We start from the raw sequence: 26,327 nt of genomic DNA on the forward strand, positions 1-26,327 counted from the left end.
GAAAGGGTTACGATGGGAATTCCGGGGATGATGGAGGCTCTTTCTTATTTAGGTGATAAAAAGTACTGGATATCTACGGATCTCAGCTATGCATTCGCTCAGCTTCCTATAGCACAAAACAGTCAAAAATACACAACCTTTTTGACTCATTTCGGGACTTACCACTTTCTTCGAGGATTTTACGGGTTAAGCTCCCTCCCGTTTAGTTTGAACCGATTGATGCAAGATGTTCTTAAGGAACTGTATTATACGAAGGTCGTAACATATTATGATGACGTAATCCTGGGTTCGAATGATAAGGAGGAGTTATTAGAACTCTTCTCGGAGGTTTTAAAAAGATTTAAGAGGGCAAACTTAACGTTCAGTCCATCTAAGACGAAACTGTTTACGGAAGAAATTCAGTTTCTTGGCTACCGTGTTTGTCACGGAAGAATATCATGTACTGATGAGAAAATTAAAATGGCCGAACAGCTACAGAGACCTAAGAATGTTAAGAAACTGCAGTCAATTCTTGGGTTTTGCCAGTATCTTAGATTTCAGATACCGAACATGGCAAAAATAGTAAGCCCGTTGACCGATCTTTTAAAGCGAAACAGTGTATTCAAATGGGAAGCTAAGCATGAAGACGCACTAAATGCATTAAAAAGGGAGATTGCGCAAAATAGGAAGCTTTTATTGCCCTATTGAATTAATGAAGTTTTTCATCTGTTCGTCGATTCGAGCGGGACTGCCGCGGTTATGTTTTGGCACAGAAGGATGAAAATGGAAAACTTTGTGTTGTATCATTTGGGTCACGCAAATTCAATGAAGTACAAATGAAGTACAGCACGTCTCATCGTGAACTACTTGGAATACTTCTTGGTTTAGAGCGTCACGAACTTTATATTATGCACAGTCCGATGGTAGTTGTCCATACAGATCATCGATCGCTTCTTTCGCTTCTAAAAACGACGAAGGCCCCTCCTATGATTACTAGGTGGGTTACTCGAATTTCTAGATTTCCGGTGGTGCTCAAATTTGTAAAAGGCGCCAAACACTATGTCGACTATTTAAGCCGCATCGAAGACGGTTTTACCGAACCAGAAGATTTTGAAGGTTCAGAAATTTCTAATGAGCTCTTGCCACTTCAAAGTGAGACCGACGCTGGTTTCTTAAAAGTGTTAGGTGAAGATGGACGGCTTGTTGATGCAGAAGATCTCCAGAGTGAGGAGATTTTTATCATCGACAAGCAAGTTAGTAAAGATATTAAGGAGGTTAAGAGGAAACTCAGAGAAAGAAAGAGGGATAGTATGAGGACGCTTCCTAGGCACATAGAAGTTAGTCCCAAGGAGAAGAGAGAAATGCTTTCTGTCTTACCTTTCTGTCTTATAGTGGAGGTAGAAGGGGACGACGAAGAAAGAAACGATTCTCTCAATTACGAGGACATTATTGTTCCTGCGAGATTAGTCGAGCATCAGGAAAAGGATGTTTTTCTAAAAAGATTGCTGGCTTTTATTAGAGGTGAAAGAAATGCTATTCCCAAGAAGCAGATGAAGAAGTTTAAAAACTGGTCTAAGGGAACTTTTATATCGGACGAGGGAATTTTAATTAGGAAGATGCTTTTTGATGAAATTGAGTTTCAGTGTGTGTGGGTCCCCGCTTCACTGCGAGCCATAGTTTGTGATAGAGCCCACAACGCTGAATTTTCCGGACACCCTCATCCCAGGGAGACGTTTTCTCGAATTAGAAAACGATATTTTTGGCTGGGAATGCATAGGGATATTATGCAGTTTTGTAAAAGTTGCGTGGTATGCGCTAAGTACAAGGACTATGGCAAACGAAAATTTGGTTTAATGTCCAGTACACTGGAGTGTGTGGCCGGCCGTACAGCCTATGTAGATACATTTGGACCCGTGACTCGCTCTAAGAACGGAGGTTTCTCATATTGCCTTATTGTTATTGACAGCTTCACCCGATATGTGAATTTATTTCCATTAAGGAAGATTACAGCAAAAGCGGTTTCGTCGTGCTTGGTGGAATTTTTTTGCAGACACGTTGTGTACCGAAAGATCATCAGTGACAACCATCAAAGCTTTTCTGGGAAATTGTGGACGGAAACTTTACGCATATTAGGGTCGAAGAGCATTAAGATTTCTCTATACAGGCCAAAGGGGAATAAATCTGAAAAAGTTGTTAAGGATTGCAAGATGATGTTGGCCATGTATAATGAAGAGCATGACCAATGGGCGAAAGATTTGAGATTTATTGAGTTTGCTCTAAACTCGAGAACATGTGCGGCCACTCAATATACTCCTTTTGAATTGCATTATGGTCGCAGTGTATCTTCTCCTTTGGACCCACTTTTGTCTCCAGTTGAAAGTGAAGAACAGAGCGAGGATTCGTACCCCCGCTATGCGTGGGAAATTAAGTCTAGGGTTAAACGGGCTTTTGAGCGTGCAAATGAAATTCAAAGGAAGAGACACGCCACTCAGAAAAGGTTTTATGACAGGTCGCGCTTGCCTAACCCCTTCAGAATCGGACAAAAGGTGTGGGTGAAATCAGTCAGGCTTTCTTGCCTAGCGAAATCTGTTACGAAGTCGTTCTTACCCAAATACGATGGTCCGTACGTAATAAAGTCGAAGCTTGCAGAAAACACTTATTTAGTCAGGAATGTCTTTGACAACAAGGAAATAAGGGTCAATTGTGACTTCTTTAAGAAGTTTTATGAGCCCCCGGCCTTTGCAAGACATCTTCCTGAACAGAAAGAAGACTACCATGTGCCGAGGAAAAAGGTTAACAATAGTTGTGAGGGACACACGCGCTTGAAAGTCCCGGAACAAAAGTATATATAGGGATTGAGAAAACAAACTTTCCACATCTTAAATTCGTTATTGGCGTCAAAATACTTCTTTCTTTGTTCACTACTTTACTTTGCCGTCAATTGTCATTAGTAACTAAGCTTGAATAGGAAAGAGTGGGAAATAGTTTCTTTTTTTTAAAAAAAAAAAAAGAAAAAACTTTCTAATGTTGGGTGGTCATTCGTTGTACAGTGCCTTCTTTGATTTTGTTGTTGTTCCCCCCTTTTCCACATTTTTTTCTCAAAAAAAAAAGTGATATAAGAATTGTGAACTTAGAAAACTGGACATATTTGCTTTTACGCCTGACCGAGATAAACCCTGAGGATTCTTCTCCGAGTTCAGTCTAAATATGGAGAAAAAGAATTATTTTAAGAAACCGAAAAAGTCTGTTAGACATGTATTTTGCGCAGCCAGACCGGATCCTGCTAATCCTATAGAACTTATACTCCTGTTCAATGTGGACTCTAACAAGAACAATAAGCGAAGATTAAAACGATCAGATGAAAATAACCCCGACCATAAGATCCAAAAAATAGACCCGTCGACATGTTCGCTGCAGGAGATTAGGTTGCTGCAAGCTGTAAAAGATACGGCTCCGACTCCGGAACCTGAGGGAACTGGTTCGACCCCCGGTCGAGTTCCCTCACACGACCACGAAGCAGGGAACGACGATGTTCTTTGCCTCTGTTTCGACGAAGATTTTCTTCCACTAACTCCAGGACGTGACATTGACGTTGAAGATGTCCCTATAACTGATTCTCCGGCTAGAAGGAAACTGAAATTTTGACTCCGGGAAAATCTCTACTACAAGGACTCTACAGTGGTGTTAGTGACTGTGTTCAGTAGGAACAATTATCTAAGTGTAAGTGTGTATTGAAATTAAGATATGAATTTTTGTGAAATATAGAACTGAACCAGACTTTGAACAATTATTGAGTTTATGAGTGAATTAGTTCGTGTGTTTTATTATTTTGATATACATTTTTTTCTGTTAATAAGACAGTGAAAAGGAAATTATTTAAAATAATGAACAATTGAGAATGAATTCAAAGACTTTGGACTATAATACAGAGAATTTTCTTTTTTTTTCCCTTTTTTTTAAGGAGGTAGGCTATGCTATAGCACCTTTGGTGCATAGCTGTTTCATTTGTAAATATTTTTGTAATTAAATTAGTATTTAATATAATTTTAGTATTGTTTTAGTGGTATGAAAAATCCTTGGCCAAGGTACTTATGTATATAGTGCTAATTTCTTGCTTTGTTTTTATATATTTTAAAATGTTAAGAATCTTGTGTAAATGAATTCTTGTTATGCCTCTAACAATTTTTATTTTATTTTAGCAGTTTTAGAAAGTTACAAAATGAGCTCTGGACTTGACTCCCCTATACGCCGTGGGAAGCTTCACTTTCTATTTTTCGTTTTTTTTTACGGGGAAGAAGGGGGAAATTGTGTGGAAGGCTGACCACTTGGCGAGAGGCTTGAGACTATATAAGTCAACCCACCCCTTCTTCCAGGCTTCACTTCTTATAAGATTTTCTTCGGGGACTCTCTTGTTCCGGTAAGAGGGTTGTCTCTATGTCCAGACATAGGTGAATAAAGTTCTCTTTTTTTTACTTTAAGAATTTTTGGACGGAGCGGGCGGAATGAGCTGCTCCTGATAGTTTTGAGCAGGTTTCTAAGTGATGAAGCCTGCGACATCGTAAACAATAGCTAGATCATTATTTTTTTTTAGGGACATAGGCCAGAGTAGCCCAAAATGAGGGTTTCTCTTTAGATTTTAATGCTGGCACTGGTTCTGTCTGAGAGAACGACTTGGGCAGTTACCTTTTCGGTGCTTGCCGGGATGAGAATTTTAATGAGGTTCTCGGATGATTTTAAGGGCTCGGGAATTCACGAAGGCTGGAGCGAGGCTTGAGTTCCTGTTCGAGTCCATAATAATAATTTAAGGTTCTTTAGATAAATTAGAGGAACTTGTTAGGAGACAGCAGGCCTAATAGTGGAGGTCTCTGCCTTTAGGAGAGCTTGCGGTTACAGAGCGAGTAACCTCATGGTACAGATATTTTAACTAGTCAATAAAGAGTTATTCCAGGGCAATTTCAGGTTTTTATTTAAGCTGATACTCTTTTGTCGACCTTAGTTTATGTTTATAAATTTTTCCCTTGATAGGCTGGAGAAGCGACGAAGGGGGAGGCATTCCTCCCATAATCTATGAATCTTGGCTTCTTTTTTTTTCTTTTTTTTACTTGTTTATTACTTTGACATACCCCTAGAGAGCTAAAGAAGCAAGATTCCCGCTTAATACTCTCTTCCAACCTTCCTTGTTACTTCTGTGGATATAAGGTGGCGGATTGATAGGAAGGAAGAGAGAGGGCGGGCTAAGGAATAGCAAGGTAGTAACATTTAAATCACTTTCTTTGATATTCCCTCCCCCAAATTTTACATGCCAGAGACGCCAGTGGGTACTACTACTATTCTTTCCCTTATCAAATAACTTTCCCATTGTCCAAAGTATCCGTGTCTTAGCACCTAATTCTTACATTGATGCCCAGGAAGAAAGAAGAAGCCGCTGGTAGCACCATGTTAGCGAAGCAATTGACCACCGTATAAGACCCTGTACTACGAGGTCAATTATCTCAGATTTGGATTAATATTACATCTGCATAATCCTAATTTGAAGGTAGACTTTATTCTGGTTCTTCAAACTATGGTCTTTTATATGTTTATTTTGAATTTTAGGTCCCACAATTACGCTTCAAGGCTTAGGGAAACGGTGAATGAAATGGTGGAATGAAGAAAATTTGAGGAAACGGGGATAACCTCAAAAATATCCAGGTACACGGTGTTTGTATACTACAAAGAACACTTGGTTGTGCTCTTTTCGTTTGCGACCAGAATCTATTGAAGATACTATAGTACGGAAGGTATAACGTAGTTGGCTTCCCGCGAAAAGTTGTAGTGTCGTTTATGGGAGTGGTCAGCTTGGTTACTCGTGGCTCGCTGAGCGCAGTAGACGGTTGGTGGTGATTGGCTACCCTCTTACTAAACCCCCAGTGACGAGCAGGTCCAAGCGCGGGAAGTGAACGACGTTATACCTTCTGGACTATAGCTAGTTATTCTACCTCTTGGGAGTAATTAGAATCAATTGGGCTTCAGTGGAAGCCAGACAGTATAACAAAGATACAGAAACTAAATTATTTTTCAAACGTTCAGTGAACTATTGTTTCAGGGAAGGGGAGAAGGAAAGTGGCCCCGAAGAAAGGTTATTTTCTCCTAGCCCCTATACGTTATAAATTGGCCGTGACTGGTCTAAAGAAACTGTGCTCACTACTCCACACACACCATGATCAAACAAGGCTTAAATGATTGAGAAATATCAAATAAACCCGGACCAATTTTCGTGATAGAAAAAAAAAACCTTACCGCCAAAACTAAAACTAAACAAAAAGTTGAATTCAGCAGCGAGGCTATATGAGCCGTGGACCTACAGCTTAACGTGAAATCCGAACCACATGAGCTTCCGCCGGGAATCGAGTCCGGGTCTCCCACGCCAAAGGTGCGTACGCTAACCCCTTAGCCACGAGGGAGCTAAAAAAAATGAATAGAAGGCATTGCTTTAAAATAAGGTGAAAGTATTTCTAGTAAGGCTACTATCTATAAACAATGGAGCTTTCTCCAATTGAGCAAGTTGTGTCTCAACAATCAAAAAGTATCTAAGGAGAATGTATTTTTTTCGGTTTAAATAAATGTATCACAATGACTGTATTGTTTTCTTTATCTTCAATATTATCAATGTTCATAGTCGCTGGTAGTATCCAAATGATGCAGACAGATAATCTATTGTTCCAACATCCTCACTGCATACGATACAACACATATACGCTTCGTGTGTGCCATGCTGAGCGTAAAATAGGCAAAATATTGAACTAACTTCAATCGAAAAAAAAATGAAATGAAAGCTCTAAGTTTTACGTCCCACGTTTACGCCGGTTAGGCTAACGGAGACGATGATGAGAGATGAGTGAAATGGTGGAATGAAGAAAGTGGGAAAAAACGGGAGAACCCCAAGAAAACCCACGAGCACGGTGTTAATTTCAATCGAATTTCTCCTTATGAAAAATTCTCCATATGGGGAGTTTGTCATATAAGAAATTAGGACTTCCATAGTCGATACATAAACTTCAACATTTGAAGAATTTTGCCATATTAGGCATTTTGCTTTGTGATAACTTTTGCCATTGAATTTTGAAGATTATGGTGAATTTTACCACATGGAGGCTTTCTCATATGAGGAATTCTACCATACAGTAATTGCCATATAGATAATTTTGCCAGTTTTTTTTTTTTTTTTTTTTTTTTTAGCTGGATTGAAGATTAGTGTCCCTTTCAGCATCCAGGCTATATGAGAGGTAAATCTTCAGGTTAACTTGAGACCCGAATCACATGAGTTCCCACTGAGGATCGAATTGACACAAAGAAGCACACGTTAACCATATTGCTATGAAAGAGCTCTGAGTAATTTTGCCGTATGGGAAGTATACCGTAGAGAGAATATTGCTATATTAGGTTTTTTTTTTTTCATAAAGAATTTTCGTCATATGAGAAATTTTATAATATGGGAATTTTACCATATGAAGAATTTCACAATATGGTAACTATTTCTGTATAGAAACTTTGTCATATTGAAAGTTCTGCTGTATGAGAACTTATCACATTTGCACAGAGAAAAATGTATGGCGTATGTAAAAACGTACGTTACATGCGTAAATCCTGTAATTTAGAACTTAATGTGCCACTATATGGAACATCCTGCAAACTTATGATTTATAATACTTTCTGTATAAGTGTTCCATATATACGTACTTTCCGTATGAAAGAAAGAACTGTATATAAGCAGTAAGGATTTCATATACAGATGAACGTATAAAACATATAGCTGACGTATCTAACATACGTATACGGAATTTACGTAAGACTGTTACATGTCAGACATCTTACAGCGGTATGATGTAATATCTAAGCGGAAAAAGGCAGTAGGTATGTAGCTTATGAATAACGTATGCCCCGTACAGATTTCCGTAGTAAACATAAGGGTTCCGTATATTTGTACAATATATCTCTGTCTGCATAACGGATTTTTCTCAGTGTGTGAAGTTTGAAATCTAAAGCATGTGGTGTGAAAATTCGGGATCTGGAACATCCTGCAAACTTATGATTTATAATACTTTCTGTATAAGTGTTCCATATATACGTACTTTCCGTATGAAAGAAAGAACTGTATATAAGCAGTAAGGATTTCATATACAGATGAACGTATAAAACATATAGCTGACGTATCTAACATACGTATACGGAATTTACGTAAGACTGTTACATGTCAGACATCTTACAGCGGTATGATGTAATATCTAAGCGGAAAAAGGCAGTAGGTATGTAGCTTATGAATAACGTATGCCCCGTACAGATTTCCGTAGTAAACATAAGGGTTCCGTATATTTGTACAATATATCTCTGTCTGCATAACGGATTTTTCTCAGTGTGTGAAGTTTGAAATCTAAAGCATGTGGTGTGAAAATTCGGGATCTGGATCATTTCCAGGAGGCTGTAGCCATTGCCACGTTATTATTCCTTATGTGCTGAAAATAAAGAAAAAATATCTAAGAAAAATGGTGGAATATTTGAGGAAGTTCGTTGAGGATGCATACAGACATGTGGATAATGTTTTGCACCACGATAACCTATAATAATAATGTAATATCCTAAGTGATGTTGTAAACAAACAATTCCACGCATCAGTGTTCACAAACACCACCACATGGTTCGGCAAGAGGATCTCCCACCAGAGGGATGTATAATCACATGCAGACGACGGCTTCTGGCCCCTCCCACGGAGCAGAAGACGACATCGGAGCAGCAGCGCCACCGCCACCCAAAGGACCCTATAAATTGGATGGACGAAGTCAACTCGATACCAGTTTTCTGGTGACCCTCCTTTAGTCTGCTACGGGACTTTAGGAGTAACCTAACCCCAGGGCCTCTAATCTGCTACGGGACTATGCCTATCCTATCTCCTGGCTTAGTCTGCTACGGGGCTCTGTCTGGGAATCCTAACCTCAGCCGCTTAGCCTGCTACGGGGCTCTGTTGGCCACTTAACCCGCCTCTGCTTGCTACGGAGCATTGGTTCCTTAATTCCCCTCTGCTTAGCCTGCTACGGGGCTCTATGGAGATCCTGTCTGCGACCTTACGGTCAAAGACTACCTATCTCTAACCTTTCATATTAGATAGATTATTTTGTATAGTATTTTGTGAAAATACTTTTACAGTGGAAGCTTTTATAATAAAACTGGTAGTGGGAGTCGGTTCCGGACGCTCTTTTTATTAAATGGTCTACTTACAACCTATATGAGACAAAGTTTTACAATAAGGTAAGCTATCCGCGAGATCGATACATCGTTTAGTAAAGAGAGCTAATAATTTGTTGAGAACTTACCTTAAGTTAAGAATGGAGAAGAACGCGTAGAAAGCCAGGATGAAGAAGAGGCAAGCGAAGCCATATGTGTGAAGCAGAAACACCCACTTCAACTTTGACTTCAAAGTCACCCAATCTGGGGTCTCCACTCCCTTCACTCCCACTGTGGGCTGCGTTCCATTGCGTTCCAAGAACTCTGCCACTGGGGTCACCGTTACTGCAAATAAACAAACCAGAAGACATAAATAATCCTAATAGATCGCATTTTAAATTAGGACTATAGTTGGAGCGCTTAAGACTTCAGGCTGCTATACGCTGTAGCCAAAAATTGTGCTTAAGTGAAACCTCTAAATATTTAATTTAACAAATTTGCCCACAAATCAGTGATGATTTCAGGAATTGGCACCGGGGAAGCATTTTCCCCCGGAGTTACGAAATTCGCTAAGAGGTTTTTTTTTTTTTTTTTTTTTTTTTTTTTTTTTTTTTTTTTTAGATTTAATACTTGGGCTGCCAGTATATTCGTACTACTAATTTCATTCTCGCTATTTCAGATTTCCCCGGGGGAAGTTTGAAATAACCAGTGCCATTATCATGCAGTTACACAAATATAGAAATACGCTGAAATCTAAACGTGGTTGCAGACCTTGTTCTAATAGTAGAACAAAGCACGTTCACTAATTATTTTGAAACAATTAAGCAAAAACAACACAGTTTAACTTGCAATTAGCCTAGGTCGTCACAATACATTAGTACAAAAATACGAGGTGTGTTCAGAAAGAAACCAAACATTTGCTATAACATCTTTACTGCTTGTTGTACAACATTTTAAGTACTGTCCCCCATCAATGTAGCTCCCTATACTGGCAATACACTGTTCCCAACGTTTCTGCCATTTTTGGAAAACATCATGGAATCCACTTTCTTTGATGGTGGCCAGTGCCCAGGTCTCTTGTCTCATTGTCCTGAATCTCCTCTACAGTTTAGAAACTGCTTCCTTTCAAATTATTTTAAATTTAGGAATCAAGGAAAAGTCTGCTGGAGCTAGGTCCGGAAAATAGGGTAGATAGAGCACAACGGTAGTCTGATGTTTTGCCAGATAATAGCTGATGAGGAACAAAGGTTGAGTAGACGCATTGGTACGGTGCACCATCCAAGTCTGGTTTTCTCATAATTCAGGTTTCTTCCTGCGCACAAATCCCTCAACCGCGCTAAAATGTCCAGGTACGACTGTTCGTTTAGTATCTGAGCACGTGATACAAATTCATGATAGACAATGCCTTTCCGATCAAAAAACACAACCTAACATTACCTTGATTTTTCACTGACTCAGACGTGTTGTTTTTGAACAATTTTGAATTAAATGTTATGACAGCTGTTGTAGAGCACAGAGACAGATAGGCGCATAAAGCGCTTAACGAGTCGAATTGTACCTAAAAGCAAGCTTCCGCTCGTTTCAATTATTATAGTTATTCCAATAACCCACTACAAGTGGTTGTTGCTTATGAACACAGTAGATCATTCCATTCAAGACAGATGTAGTCTAGCCTATATGAACACTAAGTCTGGATGGACATGACAAGTTGAGCTTTAAAGCCCCTCATTCGTAATTTGTCAAATAATCATTTTATGTATTTATTTCAATACAGGGTTAGCATAAATGATTCATTCGTTTTGAAAAGAGTATATTTTGAAAAGTATCACACGTGCATACATGAAAGATGCGTATATGAAAAGAACAACAAACTCACCAAGTTTGTATTGTGTACTCCAGATGGCAGCAGAAGTCCATCATCTTTCCGAAAGGATGTGCCAGTGTGGCAGTACGAGGTTAGTACCTGTCGAAAATGGTGGGAAAGCAAGAAAGTTTTTTGTGTGTTTGAATATGCCAGATGTTCATCTGTTATACGTAGCTGTGCAACGTGATTTCAGAAGAAAACATAGAAAAGAACCGCCATGTAAACGATCAACTTCCGCATCGCTAGATTGAGCGTATTGGTGAGAATGACCTAGCTTTGTTTCCCTGAACTCACAGATCTCCTGATTTAAGTGATCCAAGGGCGTTAAGAATCTTGTTTACGTACCCACACTACCAAGGGCGCCGATCCTGGGGGCCGAGAGGACCCCCCCTCAAAGCTCATGTGGGACCCCTATTGCATTTATGAATATACAATATTTGGCATAATTTGAATGCAATTTGTCTTAAAATCTTCATATATATACCTTCTGCATCTGAATGCCCCCCCCCCCCAAAAAAAAAATTACAGAGAAATCGGCGTCCTTGCCCACTACCGCAATTCTTAGTCAAGCTCAAAGAAGGCATCAGTATTGGAGTACAGACAATTGACGGAACTACGCTACAAAATATATGGAATAAGCTCGAGTCGAGTATCATCTGGACGTGTGTTGTGTTATCAAAGGGTCATATATTGAACATCTGCAGACGGTGTATAAACTTGATAAGTTCGTGGTTCTTTTCTTATATATCTTTCATATGTGTACCTGTAGTTCTTTTGAAAATATAGGTTTTTTTTTTCAAACTGAAAGAATCGTTTATGCTAGCCCAATATAATAAAACTTTACTTTGGAAATTATTTATTTATTTTTTTTATGAAAAACGACCGATTTAAAATAACCATCCTTACAGCGTTAATTACAGCAATATATAAACAATTCTAACTTTTTTAAATGTGTTTTTCACGGCAAGGAAACGAATATAAGATTATCCGGACGCTGGTAGCTTGGTCCTGCAATCCGGTTCTGTTGAAGGCAAAAGAGTGGTGAGAACGGCCTACACCAGCGTTTCCCAACCTTTTTCAACTTGCGGCACACTACGGGCGTTACTTGGATTCTCGCGGCACACTTATAGATATTATTATTTGTAAATATTAAAGACAGTGGTATTTTTTCTTTGATTATTGATCTTCTCACAGAGAAGAAAGCTCTATCACTGTTTTTCCCTGTTGTAAATCATTATGCTTATTTTTCATTGTGATATAAAAATAGAAAACAACTGCAATGAAAAATTGGACTCAGGTTTATAAAATACACTTTCTTTTTAAAAACTGTATCCAACCTTTTACTAAGAAGGAAGATCACTAAATAACTAACGAACAAAGAAATCACTCTTAATTTTTTTAAACACAAACGTAGATAATTTGTCGAAAGGATTGAATCATATTTTAAATTTTCAAGTTACGAAATAGTCTGCAACAATAAAGAAGCAATAATGGTCATAACAACGATAACCATTTTTTTTCAACATGAGAAAAGTACAGAACAGTAACCCGGTATGAAACTTAAAATTGTAGATTCACAGTAGAGGTTCATAGCAATATAAAAATACAAATATACATCTTTCCCTAGGTTTTACAATTTGATTATTATAAAATTAATAATTTTGTTTCGATTCCTCGCGGCACACCAGCGGCCCACTCACGGCACACAGGTTGGGAAACGCTGACCTACACTGTAAGAATTAATCTTGAGTTATGGTTTGCCAACTACACCTGATTCCAGCCCCGGTCGGGTTCCAAGCTAACATTCATAGTAGCTTCTATCCTTCATAACCATAGTGTTATATAAGGACATAGATCAAAAAGCTAGCTCAATTACAGTAAAACCTGTGAACGTGGCCACTTCTCTAAGTTGGCCACCTACTCATTTTGGTTTGGTTCGTCTTGAACCTGCATTTTCCCGTAAGACATTCGTTACTTATTACTCTGTAAGTTGGCCATCTGTCAATGTTGGGAGTTGGTCACATTGAAGCAATGTTTACCCTATAATAATAATGATAAATTTACCTGCGTATCTAGGCCACGCAAAATACCGTTTTGTTATTTTTGTTAATTCTTTCGTATTTATATTCCCATATGCGAGGCAGATGTTCTGTATTAGTGACTGGAGACAAAGAAGCATGGATTCCCACGATTTGATCTTGGAGGTCAATGGCCAGAACACTATCATGATAAATGGGTAGTGAAGGAAGATATGAATAAGAAAAAGCACGTACAGGAATTCACGAAATTGTTGTACGTACGTATTTGTTTACCCTGCTTGTTGTGGTAAAACCATTAGCTATATTGACTACTTTCATCAGTGGGGAGCTTTAGTAATTCCGGAAAATTCTCAAGGTTAAAGTAACCATCTCAAGTGTCAACTATTGGCATCTGACGGTTTATCGAAAAGTAGCGAAGGTTTTGAGATATGAATTTCCTTAAAATTTTCTTAAAACATCTTTTCTCCGAGAGAAACGCTTGTAGCTCGTTAACAAGAGGTAATTAACTACAGTACAAAATTAGAATGTGCATATGTGCCAAAAAAGAATAAAAGAAATACGTCTAGAACGAACCACCAAGAATAAATTTGGTATTAATAACTGATTCCCTATTTTTCGAAAGGTATCTACGGAAAATATTTGTCACCAATCACATTTACTTTCTGTAAGTTGGCCACCCATCTAAATTGGCCACTTTTCAATGGAACCGATGGTGGCTAACATAAACAGGTTTCACTGTTTGTAGGGGGAAGCACAGTCTTAGTGATAAGTTACATTTGTCGTTGTCTGTAGCTTTAGGAGGATCCGTGTTTAGCTTTGTAATCTTGCTTTGTCAAAACAGAAGAGCTGCAAAGAATAATGGCTAAGAAAACAACGTTTTTGTGTGAGGTATCTCCGGAGAATTTTCTAGTGATTTTTCTTCAGAGGTTGAACAGGAGGTAGGTGATCTATCAGAGCCTGTCACCACCAATACCTGGAGGGCTACACACATTCGTCTATATAAACACATGGCAACGGCTGTATACATCTTTGCTTTCTTTGGCATTCGCGTAGCACTCTTGTTAGTAAAGAAAGGGGTTACGGTATCACGTATTTTTTGAAAGGCTTTGGGCTTTTCTCGTCCAGAGATTTAGAAGTTTACAAGATGTATTGGACTCTCTAGTGACCTTGGACCTTGTTTTTTTTTCACTTTCTCTCTGTAAACATTGCCAAACTTTGATCTTTTCATCTAAAAAGAAGTTTTTTTTAAAAAAAATCTAAGATACGCCTTTTATCTTATCGTTGACGTCGCAAAAGAAGGTAGAAGAAATCAAAGGTCAAGTGACAAGTTTTCTCGGACATAGAATGATAAAGCAACTTGGCAAGTCACAGCAAGACAGAAACAGATGGAGGACAGCGCTCCCAAAAGCCGACCCCAGCTAACTGAAAAAATGGTTTAGAAGAAGAAGAAGTGTAAGCCACTTACTTGGTTAAATCAGTTTAGGATGCTATGTGAGAGCTCTTAAAAGCCCTAAGAATGAATGATCATTAACCTTTTAACCGTTTCTTTCACTTAAAAAGCAAGGCGACGAAAGGAAAAAGAAAAAGAAAATTATTAAGTTTTACGTCCCACGATTATGTCGGCTAGGCTAAAGGAGACGGTGATGATGAGAAATGAATGAAATGGTGGAATAAAGAAAATGGAAGAACCTCGAAAATACCCACGCACACAGTGTTTGTCCACCACAAAGCTCACTTGACGAAACCATAGGATTGAACCAAGGACCCCATGCACCAGAAATGAACGCTCTACCACTGAGCCACCGAAAGGAAAAAGCTTCAGTCTTACAATTGTACCTAATAACTCTAAAAATGATTGGTATTTAAACCCTTTAACCGCTATGAAGCATCAACACTATGCCTCACTGTTTTTATAAATTTGTGCCGCGTGACACTTATGGATGACTCACACCTTTTTTTTTTTTCGAAGATTATATACATACAGTACGCAGAATAGGTCCAAATAAAAAGAGAAAAATCAAAATTACGTTTTGGCCCCAGGGATACAGTTTTTGCTAATACATTCTGGCAGTCAAAGGGTTAATACAAAGACGAGATAAATCGCTGCTCCTTAAAAAAACATTATGCGCAAAATTCTAAATTTTATGAGAGAGAGAGAGAAAACGAATCGATTGTTTGTTGTGTGGTAGAAAGAAAATCAGATACGTGCTGCTGCCAGTGTTGCCAATTGAGAGAAAATTCACTAAATCTAGGTGATAATCAGATATGTGCAGCCATCAGTGTAGCCAATTTGAGTGAAAATTCACTAAATCTAGGGGATTCGAATTCCAGTATAGCGACAAAAATTACCTGTCGGATTGTCGACATTTTTGGGTGATTTTTAAATGACAATTTAGCTACTTACTTAGAAATCCATCGACATTTGTATTGCGAACATATCCTTCTGTACCGGTAACCAGGCAGTTTGATATGTTTTTTCTCTCTGTTTCTGTATCTTTAATGAACGAATGTCAACATCCAAGAAAAACCTAAATATGCTACTGCTTCAAAAAAATGTGAACTAATGTACAGAAAACAATAGCAAATGACCTTCAAATTGAACGATTGGTTGTGTCTCCTAGACAAATGTCTGACTAAAGCATATTGTGTGTGTGGGAGTGCAATAATAGTAGTTAGTAGTAGTAAATTCAACCCTATTGAAATCATATTTGAAAGTTTATAGGACCTATAATTGAAAGTTTAAAACAGTGCACATACGTAGGAAATATTTTTTTTACTGACTTTCAAACCAAAATTGGAGTCTTTCTTATCTCTCGTTTAGCGACTTTTCCTGTCAACATTTTGGCAACACTGGTGGCTACTGGGGGTGCATTATTGTTACCGTTTTGCCATAATTCTTTGAGAAAACTTAGCGGAAATGGTAAGCGCAATTTAACTCCAAATCACATGTTGGGTTTAGGTTTTAGGACGTAATTACCCTACCAGATAAGGGTTTTTGTATGGGTTGCTCTATGCCAAACTTCTGTAATTGTAAAAATTTCATTTTAAGCAGAAACACGTGGTGGTATTTTTCGAAGGTGCAGTGATAATATACCAATTGATAAACCTGATTGAACCAAACAAAATGATGTGGGTTAGTGTTAATTCTCATGCGCAGTTTTCGAGTACAAAAAGCTAAAATATGGTTGCATTAATTTCTAAAATACAGGGTGCCCATAATGAGGTTGACGTTTTTTTTTTTAAATGTGGTTTTAGTATAGTAAGAGATAGGGAAAATAGAAAACATTCATTTGAAAAGGAAACTCAAATAGATTTTTTTAAACAGCAAATTTTCACGTTTTTACGTCTACCAATTATGACGTTAATATCACCTGAATGGAAAATGACACCGCCATTCGAAAAGGTGCAATGACCCGTGCAGTGGTTTGCAAGAGACAAAAACTAGTGTTCAAATACAACTAAACTTTTGCCGTATTACCTCAAGAATTTTCAATCATATAATAGTATCCACAGGTTGGTAGGAACAATTTCTGTCGACAAGGAGTGTTACGGAATACGTGGAGAGAGATTGAATTCAATTTGGATATTGCCCGAGTCACAAATGGAGCTTATGTAGGGTTATACTGAGTTTTTGAGTTTTCCTACAAAGTACGTGTTTTCTTTCTTTCTTCTCTCTCTCTTTTTTTTTTTTTTTTTTTTTAATAAAAAGATCTAATATATTTCAATCAAAAATTTTGTTGTAGGCCTTATATCTGGAGAACTACATACAGTGTAGCCAACCCCAAACTATCACTTAACTCAGTATGTTGTGCTTATTCCGTAGAAAATACGAAAACTCGATTTAGGGGCCGTTCAAAAATGTTGTGGCCCCTGATCCAAAAACTAATTATTGGCTAAAATTGAAATCTTTTGATTCATTTTTTTTATCATTTCTAAAATTCTTGTTCGCTATCTGTTACCATATTAAAATCACATAAACATCTTCAGTCTCATTACGGATATTCTGTATTGAGAAGTCAGAACTAACTAACTAACTAACTCTATGGCCTATGGAACCCGGAGGTTCAGTGCCGCGTTCACAAAAGCTCTCCACTGACTTCTATCCTTAGCTAATTGCATCCAGTTTCTACTTTGTATTCCTATCTCTGCGAGATCCATCTTAATATTGTCCTCCCATCTGCGCCTAGGTCTTCCTAATGGTCGTTTTCCTATGGGTCTACCAGTCAAGACTTTGAAAGCGTTTCTACTTTCTTCCATTCTAGCTACATGACCTGCCCACCTTAGCCTCCTAGACTTGACGACCCTAACAATGTTGGGTAAACCGTATAAACTATGTAGTTCCTCGTTATGAGAAGTCAGAAGCAATAATAAAAAGAATACAGTACTAAATAACATTATGAATTCTGAAAATAAAGTGTCTACAATAATTCTAAGATGTGCAATTATTGTAATTTGCTACAATCCATTTACATAGAGATTTATAAAAAGTTTCCCTATCACGAGGTCGCTTATACTCCTTCTGTAACAGGGGGCCGCGGTGGCTCAGTGGTAGAGCGTTCACCTCTGGTGCTTGGGTCCCGGGCTCGATCCCAGCCCCCGCCAAGTGAACTTTGTGGTGGACAAACACCGTGTGCGTGGGTTTTCTCAGGGTTCTCCCGTTTCCTCCCAGTTTCTTCATTCCACCATTTCATTCATTACTCATCTTCACCGTCTCCTTTAGCCTAACCGGCATAAGCGTGGGACGTAAAACTCAAAAATTTCATTTCATTTCATTTTCCTTCTGTTACATATGGCCTTAAATAACTAAACAAATCGAGTATTTTTTTTCATTTGTATTCGTGGACCTAATAAAACATATTCTCGGACCCGATTAGTTGTATTTACATTGATTCCAATGGGGAAAAAATATTTTCGGTTCGCTAGAAGCGTCATGGAATGGATTATATTTGTAACTCGTGGGGCCCACTGCATGAAAGAGGAGATCTTCAAAGAAAGTACAGTCAGCTACAAAAGTTCTTTCGTTTGATTAAATTAGTTTCGAAAAATAACTTCAGAATGGAGTACAGTTTGAGTACAGTTTTCGGTAAATTAAAAAGAACGTTAATTTTCTGTACGTTCCAGCCTTGAAACTAGGAGAAACTGTGTACGTTCCACCGTAATTTCCAAAATAAATTGTACCAAACGGAAATAACTTTTGTCATTGACTGTACAAGTTACCAGGGGATAAATAGGTAACTTTTTTTTTTGTAAATTTATCTCATTCGTGCATATACAAGGTGTCTCAAAAGTCCCCTGACATAGGGTAACTCTGTTACTATCAGAGTTATAACAAAATGTAAGAGGGAAAACTGTCTCCAAACATCAAATATGATGTTTTCAATCTGAAGTGAAGATTTTTTTTTAAAATCGGACGAGCCATTTGGGCTGTACACTCTTTATGCGCCCAATGTTTAATGAAAATGCAACGTTGCCATTTACCTGAACCCACAACATAAGTGAGTGAAGTTACTGTCTTTTACGCTAACGTCTCGATGGCCACCTCCCATTTCAAACAGTAACTTCATTCACTTATGTTGTTTGTCCAGGTAAACGACAATGTTGCATTTTCAACTAACATTGGGCTCTTTAAGAGTGAACAGCCCAAACGGTTCGTCCGATTAAAAAAAAAATCCTTCACTTTAGATTAAAAACATCATATTTGGAGACGGTTTCCCTTCTTACATTTTGTTGTAACTGTGATAATGACAGAGTTATCCTATGTCAGGAGACTTTTGAGACACCCTGTATTTACATGCATTTTTGCTAAGTGACTTCCGCGCTGCGTTTTGTATATATGTGTACAAGGACTTTTGATTACATTTTCGTTTCTCAGTAAGGAAGAAGTGTAAACTTAAAGTATGAGCGCCATCTATCTTGTCTCCTGGATACAACTAAGTCCATCATCAAGCATAGTAAAATGTCGCCTCAGCTCCGTAGGATGGAAGACTAAAGACTCGTGATGACAACATGTATTAAGTGTAAAAGGAAAAAAAAAGCCTCCCCCTTTCTTTTCGCGATGTTGCTTATCCATCAGGCGTTTCTATGGTAACTAGTCGTTGGGATTCGGTGTGGTTAACAAGATTAGGATGTAGTGCCCTCTGCCGGATCTCTCATAATCCGTGTTTCTTTTGTTTTGGATCCACCCGAGTGCGCAAACTGCCTGCTTTTACCCTTGTACACAAGCACATGAAGCCTTGATCCTAGACTGAAGAAGGGAATGTTAATGAGGACGCAGAGCATTAAACTAGATCAAAAGTTACGCCATTTACTGTCGACATGAATTGAATCAAGAATGTAAATTAAATATTGAAAAATGTGCAATGACACATCATAGATTGCACTTGCCTCTTCAGAATAAAAAAGTGCATTTTTGCGAATATTCCTCTTTTTCAGACTCGAAAACTCCCGGACACCATGTAGCCATAACGGATTGAAAATACGAGTCTGGCGCCTAGATAATTTAAATCCAAAGTAAAATTATGTAGGCTCATATATCAAATTGTGCTATTATGGTGCCTAGTTTTGAAAATTGGCAACTAGGTCAGAAGAAAAATTTTCAAGCATTTCTCTTGCTCATGATGTTCTTTCGACAACCTAACCATCTGTTTGCCTCTATTCCAGTGGCGAATCCAGGGAGAGGCGACGCCCCCTCCCCCAGAAGAGGAAACTTTCTTATTATATATAGAAAGTATTCCCCTTGTAGAAATGTAGTAAAAATTAAGAAATAAATGGAATAAAGTACTATATAATATGATTCTTATAGCATTAAGATAAGAATAGTTGGAATAGTGTGGAGTAATTAATTGTTAGTATGTACAGTAGGGTGTATCGAAAAAAACTTTTTTTCGAAATCCGGTTACAGCTAGTGCGGATTTTTGGCCAAATGGCATCAATAAAAAGTATAAAAAATTTCAACTCGATCAGACAACGCCTTCTGCTGCCGAGTAGAGCCCAAATATTAGAAAAATTAACAAAATATTCACTTTTCAACGGATTTTCCAAAAAATGTTTTTTTTAAATATTTCCTATATTTTTCGGTCTTTTAAATTATTGAAATAGCATTGGAAAAGAGAAATAAATACATAAAACAAATTTATTACGGTTATTTCTGTACACCACAAGCATAAAAACCTAGTTAATTATTTGTAAAAATGCACCGATTTTCTGGCGTATAGTACAATTAAATTTTAATATAAAATTATTGAAGTCTCTTGAATAACGAAGAAAACACTTTAGTGCTAAATTCTAAGAGCAGTAATAGTATAAATAATTTGCTCCCAATGCCGTATGCATCTGCTTATCACACTAGATCACCTGCCGCCCACCTCTCCCCGAACGCCTCTTCTCTTGTACTTGCCCAGCTGAAAGGATCTGTCTTATCAGTCGCCAGTAGTCAACCAGCTGTGTCGAACGTGATTGTCGCTGCTTGAGTTATTTATTAGTGCTGTAGGAAATTTTAACTAAATAATTTGTTTTCGTGTGAAGTGCAGTATGTAGAAGTGAGAACAGTGTTTCAGTTGTGTTTAGTACTTCTTATTAGGAAGAGAGTGACAGATACGCTGACGTTATGGCGTCGACAAGTTTGTTACGGTCTGACGTTAGGAATAGCATTATCGGGACACCCAAGGAATTGGGTAGAACACAGCTACCAACCGTTGAAATGTATTGAGACAATACCTATGGGCGCGAGAAGAAAAAAAAATGAGAATTTCGGGATCCCGGAAAGAGCCTTCAACAAAGGATTTATTTTCTATCGTCGCCAGGAAGATTGTAGAAAATTGAGATTACGCCTCAATCTTGTGGTTCTTTGATCTAGAAGAAAAGACCCTCTAGCACTGGTACTTTTCTTCCTTTTTCGCAGTTGCAGGCAAGAGGATCGGAACACTTACAAAAGGCTATATCAAATGAAATATTTTTGGCAGACTGTTGAAAATCAGCAATTCGTTTTGCAGAAGTTTGGAAACCGGACTTTGCTGAGCTTTGCAAGTCACGGACAATATTATGGTACTTCAATATCATTGCAACAATCCTTCTGACACTGAAAATTGCATCGCCGCTGATTGAGGCGTAATCTCAATTTTCTACAATCTCCCTGGCGACGATAGAAGATAAATCCTTTGTTGAAGGCTCTTTCCGGGATCCCGAAATTCTCATTTTTTCTTCCCGCTCCCATAGGTATTGTCTCAATACATTTCAACGGTTGGTAGCTGTGTTCTACCCAATTCCTTGGGTGTCCCGATAATGCTATTCCTAACGTCAGACCGTAACAAACTTGTCGATGCCATAACGTCAGCGTATCTGTCACTCTCTTCCTAATAAGAAGTACTAAACACAACTGAAACACTGTTCTCACTTCTACATACTGCACTTCACACGAAAACAAATTATTTAGTTAAAATTTCCTACAGCACTAATAAATAACTCAAGCAGCGACAATCACGTTCGACACAGCTGGTTGACTACTGGCGACTGATAAGACAGATCCTTTCAGCTGGGCAAGTACAAGAGAAGAGGCGTTCGGGGAGAGGTGGGCGGCAGGTGATCTAGTGTGATAAGCAGATGCATACGGCATTGGGAGCAAATTATTTATACTATTACTGCTCTTAGAATTTAGCACTAAAGTGTTTTCTTCGTTATTTAAGAGACTTCAATAATTTTATATTAAAATTTAATTGTACGATACGCCAGAAAACGGTGCATTTTTACAAATAATTAACTAGGTTTTTATGCTTGTGGTGTACAGAAATAACCGTAATAAATTTGTTTTATGTATTTATTTCTCCTTTCCAATGCTATTTCAATAATTTAAAAGACCGAAAAATATAGGAAATATTTAAAAAATATTTTTTGGAAAATCCGTTGAAAAGTGAATATTTTGTTGATTTTTCTAATATTTGGGCTCTACTCGGCAGCAGAAGGAGTTGTCTGATCGAGTTGAAATTTTTTATACGTTTTATTGATGCCATTTGGCCAAAAATCCGCACTAGTCGTAACCGGATTTCGAAAAAACGTTTTTTTCGATACACCCTAATGTACAATAAATAGTAGAAACAATGTAAGGATGTAATAGGATACGGACTTTTTAAAAAGCACTTTTGTTGCAGAAAGTTCTTATTTGTAGGTGTAGAATAAAACATGGAGAGTCACGACATATTCTTAAAATAAAGAAAAGCTACAATATAGTGGCTTAGATATTCTCAGTGTGCAAGTGATTTGATTTAAATTGATATAGTACTTGGACTCATAATGTTCTTGGTATAATATAAACAATAATAAAGTAATCCTGCTTAAGTGTACAAGTATCTAAAATATTTGTAATGATAGAACATTACAAAGACTTTTAATGTATTTTAAACTAAGAGAATATGTCTTATTAACACGTTACGTTTATACACATTAAGTATCTACTTTATTTATTCTGTTACTTTTTCTTTCACTATTCCATTAAATTTATTTGTAGTTTACAGTAACAAACTGTAGAAGCTTTCAATACGGCTCATAGACCAATATATGACGTCAGGCCAAAATGCTTCTTTCTGTTGCGTGATATAAGCATCTCATTTTTGTATTGTATGAAGCGTTGTATCTCCGTAACTAAAGCCTGTGACAAACATCTTGACATTTCAGCTAAACTAATAAGACGGAAGCTCTGACGCGACGTTGCCGAGTTCTAAGGGCGTAGCTATAGCTAAGCAGGCGAACTATAGCGCGATCAGGTGGCAGACGATAGACGTGGATGTGTACAAAATAAACGTGGCAATACCGCTGGCCTCTCATTTGGTAGCAGCATTTAAAAGGAACTTGGAGCGCCGCCTTTAAATGCCAAGATGTTTGTCACGCCGTTTAAGAAATATTTTTTCTGAAATTTTTGATATGTGATATATTGAAGACTAGTTCGACACGATGGCGTCTTGAAATTACAAATTTTGGTCAAAAAGGAAATGTCCATTCTAGATTAATTTAAATGTAACGGACACTTAACGGTTCAACATTTATACTAGCTAGAAGAAGACGTCTCATCGCGGCGGAATTAAAATACCGCTAATTTTACATTCATCACATGATATCTTCAAATAGGTAAAAGTTCATCAAAATGTGGAACAAGAGCGCCCTATACAATATTATTTTACATGAGACACTGTTATCACGACTCACTTATCTGCTTTTGATTTTCAGCCATTTGGAAAATCAGCTTTTAATTTCGCGTTTCTAAATGGATGCAAACGGAAAGCTACTAGGTGACTCGTAATAACGCTACCTCCTGCAAAATAATATTGTCTAGAGCGCTCTTGTTCCACATTTTGATTATCTTCTTATCTATTTGAAGATATCACATAATTACTGTAAAATTAGCGGTATTTTAATTTCACAGTGATTAGGCCTCTTAAGTACAATCATAGATCACACGAAACGTTTTATGTTCTCACTTCCTTCAAGAATTATAAGGATACGTCATCGTACTGCATGAAACCTTCTTAATGTCTCGTTACACAGACATACAAAGTGATTAATGAACATCTAGTTGAACGTTCTAATGGTGGAACTGCGATTAGAGTTTCACTCAAACTTCAACACCTATGTTCTATGTATATCAACTGCATATTTATTGGGTAGATCTGTTACCATAACCACTTCATATGTGCTTTGGAATTTTCATTTCCTACGGATTTGTTTGTTACCAGCAGCCAATAGTCGCCTCATATCCCATTTCCATAATAACAGAAGAGCTTCTGTATTCATTAATAATAGCCGATTCTATCAATTGTTTTTAATTACAAAGAATTCCCCAAAGTTCAGCATTATTTATGCTATTATAAATCTTATAAATATGCATTTTAGAAGTTATTTTTTACCGAGGGTTTGCGGTCAGCTTTGGATAATTCTGAGTATGGAATTATCAGTTAGAAGTTAATACGGTAATATTTCAACATAAACCTAGATTTTGATGTCATCTATGAAGCGAGTATGTTTCCTTATAAGTTGTGTACGCGGTTTCAACAGTACCATTATCAAAGTTTAGTAGTCCTTTCTGATTGACACCCGGTCATACTGCTCGGGCAAGTAATGATATTAACTTTTACAACAGGTTCAAAATTTCAGAAAGTCGACTTTAGATTATCTCTAGGGGATGGGGCACCCAGGTCCAATTCCCGGCGGGAGCTAATGTGGTTCGGATTTCAAGTTAATCCGTAGGTCACGTCTTATATAGCCTCGCTGCTGAATGGGACGTTAAAACTCAAAATCAACTCTTTCTAGGAGAAAAGTTGAAAAATAATGATGTTCAAATAAATAATGGAATAATAAAAAACAAAGTGTTTAAGGTAAACTGGGACTTGAATCCATGTTTTGTCAGGTTCGCGCTACCTAGGATAACATCATAATTAACATGATACTGATTGCCCAAATATGTACAGTCAGCGAAAAAAAATCCGTTTGGTAAAATTTTTTATTTTAGGAATGACAGTGGTACAGTTAGAACGTACAAAAAATTACATTGTTTTTAATTTATTGAAAACTGTACTCAAATTGTTCTTCCCTTCTGACGTTATTTACGAACCTACTTTATCAAACGGAATGAATTTTGTCGCTGACTGTACAAGTAGTAGTAGCATAAGTTCTTAGTTCTCTCACGTTAATGGACGTGTAGTTCTTTATTACAATTTAGAATATTTTCTAATTTATTTGTCTTACTTGTAGGCGAGACTAGTGCAATTCAACAATTATAAAATGCAAGACTCTTGAAAATGGGAAAATGAAGTGGGAAACTTCCTACACTGAGAAAAGAAAAATTTATGTGGAGAACTAATAACGTAGGTTATATGTGTAAATCGTGTAGTTTTTGGAGTTAACATATAACTGAAGAAGTATATTTTATAGGGGAGAATCTGTTGAAACGGAATAGTACGGCAAAATGGGATACTGGGCCTCATTCGTAAACGAGTGTTACTATCTGGTGTCTGATCGTAGAACTAACGTTGCACCGTAACAGCCCCCATTGTACAGTAAGTTTTGATGCAGAAAAAAGTAAGTGTGGCATTGAAACCTGAACATTTAAAAAATAGATGTATCGCTAAATTGTTTTGAGTTGGAACAAGTAAATAAGTTGTGGCTAGCATTTCGATTACTCAAAGGTAAGTGAGTACTTACAGTAAATCAATGTTTTAGCTATAATTTCATTTAATATACCTTTTGTCAGCTTGGTTATTTTTTGGAAGGTGCCATTTTGTCTAAATCATTACAGAATCGGACAAAACAGGATACAATTTGGTACAGCAAAACGAGATAGCATCTCGTTTTACCCGACCACTTCCAGATAACAATTGATTGACCTTATGTTCTTAAAATGACAATAAGAAAACAAGTTACAGGTATTACAGTATTAACAGCTGTATAAAGTGCTAATATAAAACATGATTAGCCAATAATTACCCTTCGTAATGTTCTATAGCCTACTGATATACAACACTAACCAAACAAAGCAAGTAGAGGAGATAATATTATTGAAGTAGTTCTATGTGTGCATGAGTACTATAAATCTATTTTTGCTTTATTTTCCAGGAATAATTTGAGATGAGAAGATACAGATAAACAAACAACCGATCGGCAATCCTGAAGCCAAGAAAACATGCAAAATGTTGTGAAAACGTCATTGAACGAAAGATTAACTGTCTAAAAGCTTCCAAGGAGTATGAAGTGTCTCGCTCCACGTTGGTGGCAAGAGTATCTAAAGAGAGAGAGGCCTAATACAACGACAAAGCTTAATTCTAAACGTGATGCAGTTAAACATGTACATAGGCCTAATAAAACGAATGAAAAAAAAAACACGAAAGGTAGTAAAGACAGACGATTTAGATACATCCAGCAGTTCAGAAGATTCTGATAATGATGCAGTGTGCATGAATTGAAACGAATTATACTCAAATTGCAAATCTAGTGAAGGATGGATCAAATGCCTGCAATGTCAGCTATGGGCACATGAAGCTTGTTCTGGATTAGAACCAGAGAACTAAAAGTTTCACCTGTGATTTTTGTAAATAATATACAGAAATCTCATCAAGACAATGTTAGTTCGGTTCGTAATCGACATTTTCTCAGTTTATTTTGTTTTCTTTATGTCTTCAGTCTTATTTTCACATATTTATTCTTAAACGATAACGCTTATAATAATACCTAAAGCGAAGTTTTAAACGTATACCCTTATAATAATA

At 37.4% G+C, this 26,327-nt stretch overlaps 1 protein-coding gene across 2 annotated transcripts in view; it reads right to left on the minus strand.

Annotated features, from left to right (window-relative positions):
* LOC145668982 (uncharacterized) overlaps window positions 1–26,327 on the minus strand; it is a 351,060-nt gene that overhangs the window by 259,066 nt on the left and 65,667 nt on the right. For both annotated transcript variants that reach the window (XM_081737290.1, XM_081737289.1), the window contains exon 2: window positions 9,327–9,522. In XM_081737290.1, the coding sequence (XP_081593416.1) occupies window positions 9,327–9,522 (196 nt within the window). The remainder of the gene's footprint in view (window positions 1–9,326; window positions 9,523–26,327) is intronic.

This window comes from Thermobia domestica, chromosome 13, assembly GCF_964235325.1.
Source record: "Thermobia domestica chromosome 13, izTheDome1.hap1.1, whole genome shotgun sequence".
Lineage (NCBI taxonomy): Eukaryota > Metazoa > Arthropoda > Insecta > Zygentoma > Lepismatidae > Thermobia > Thermobia domestica.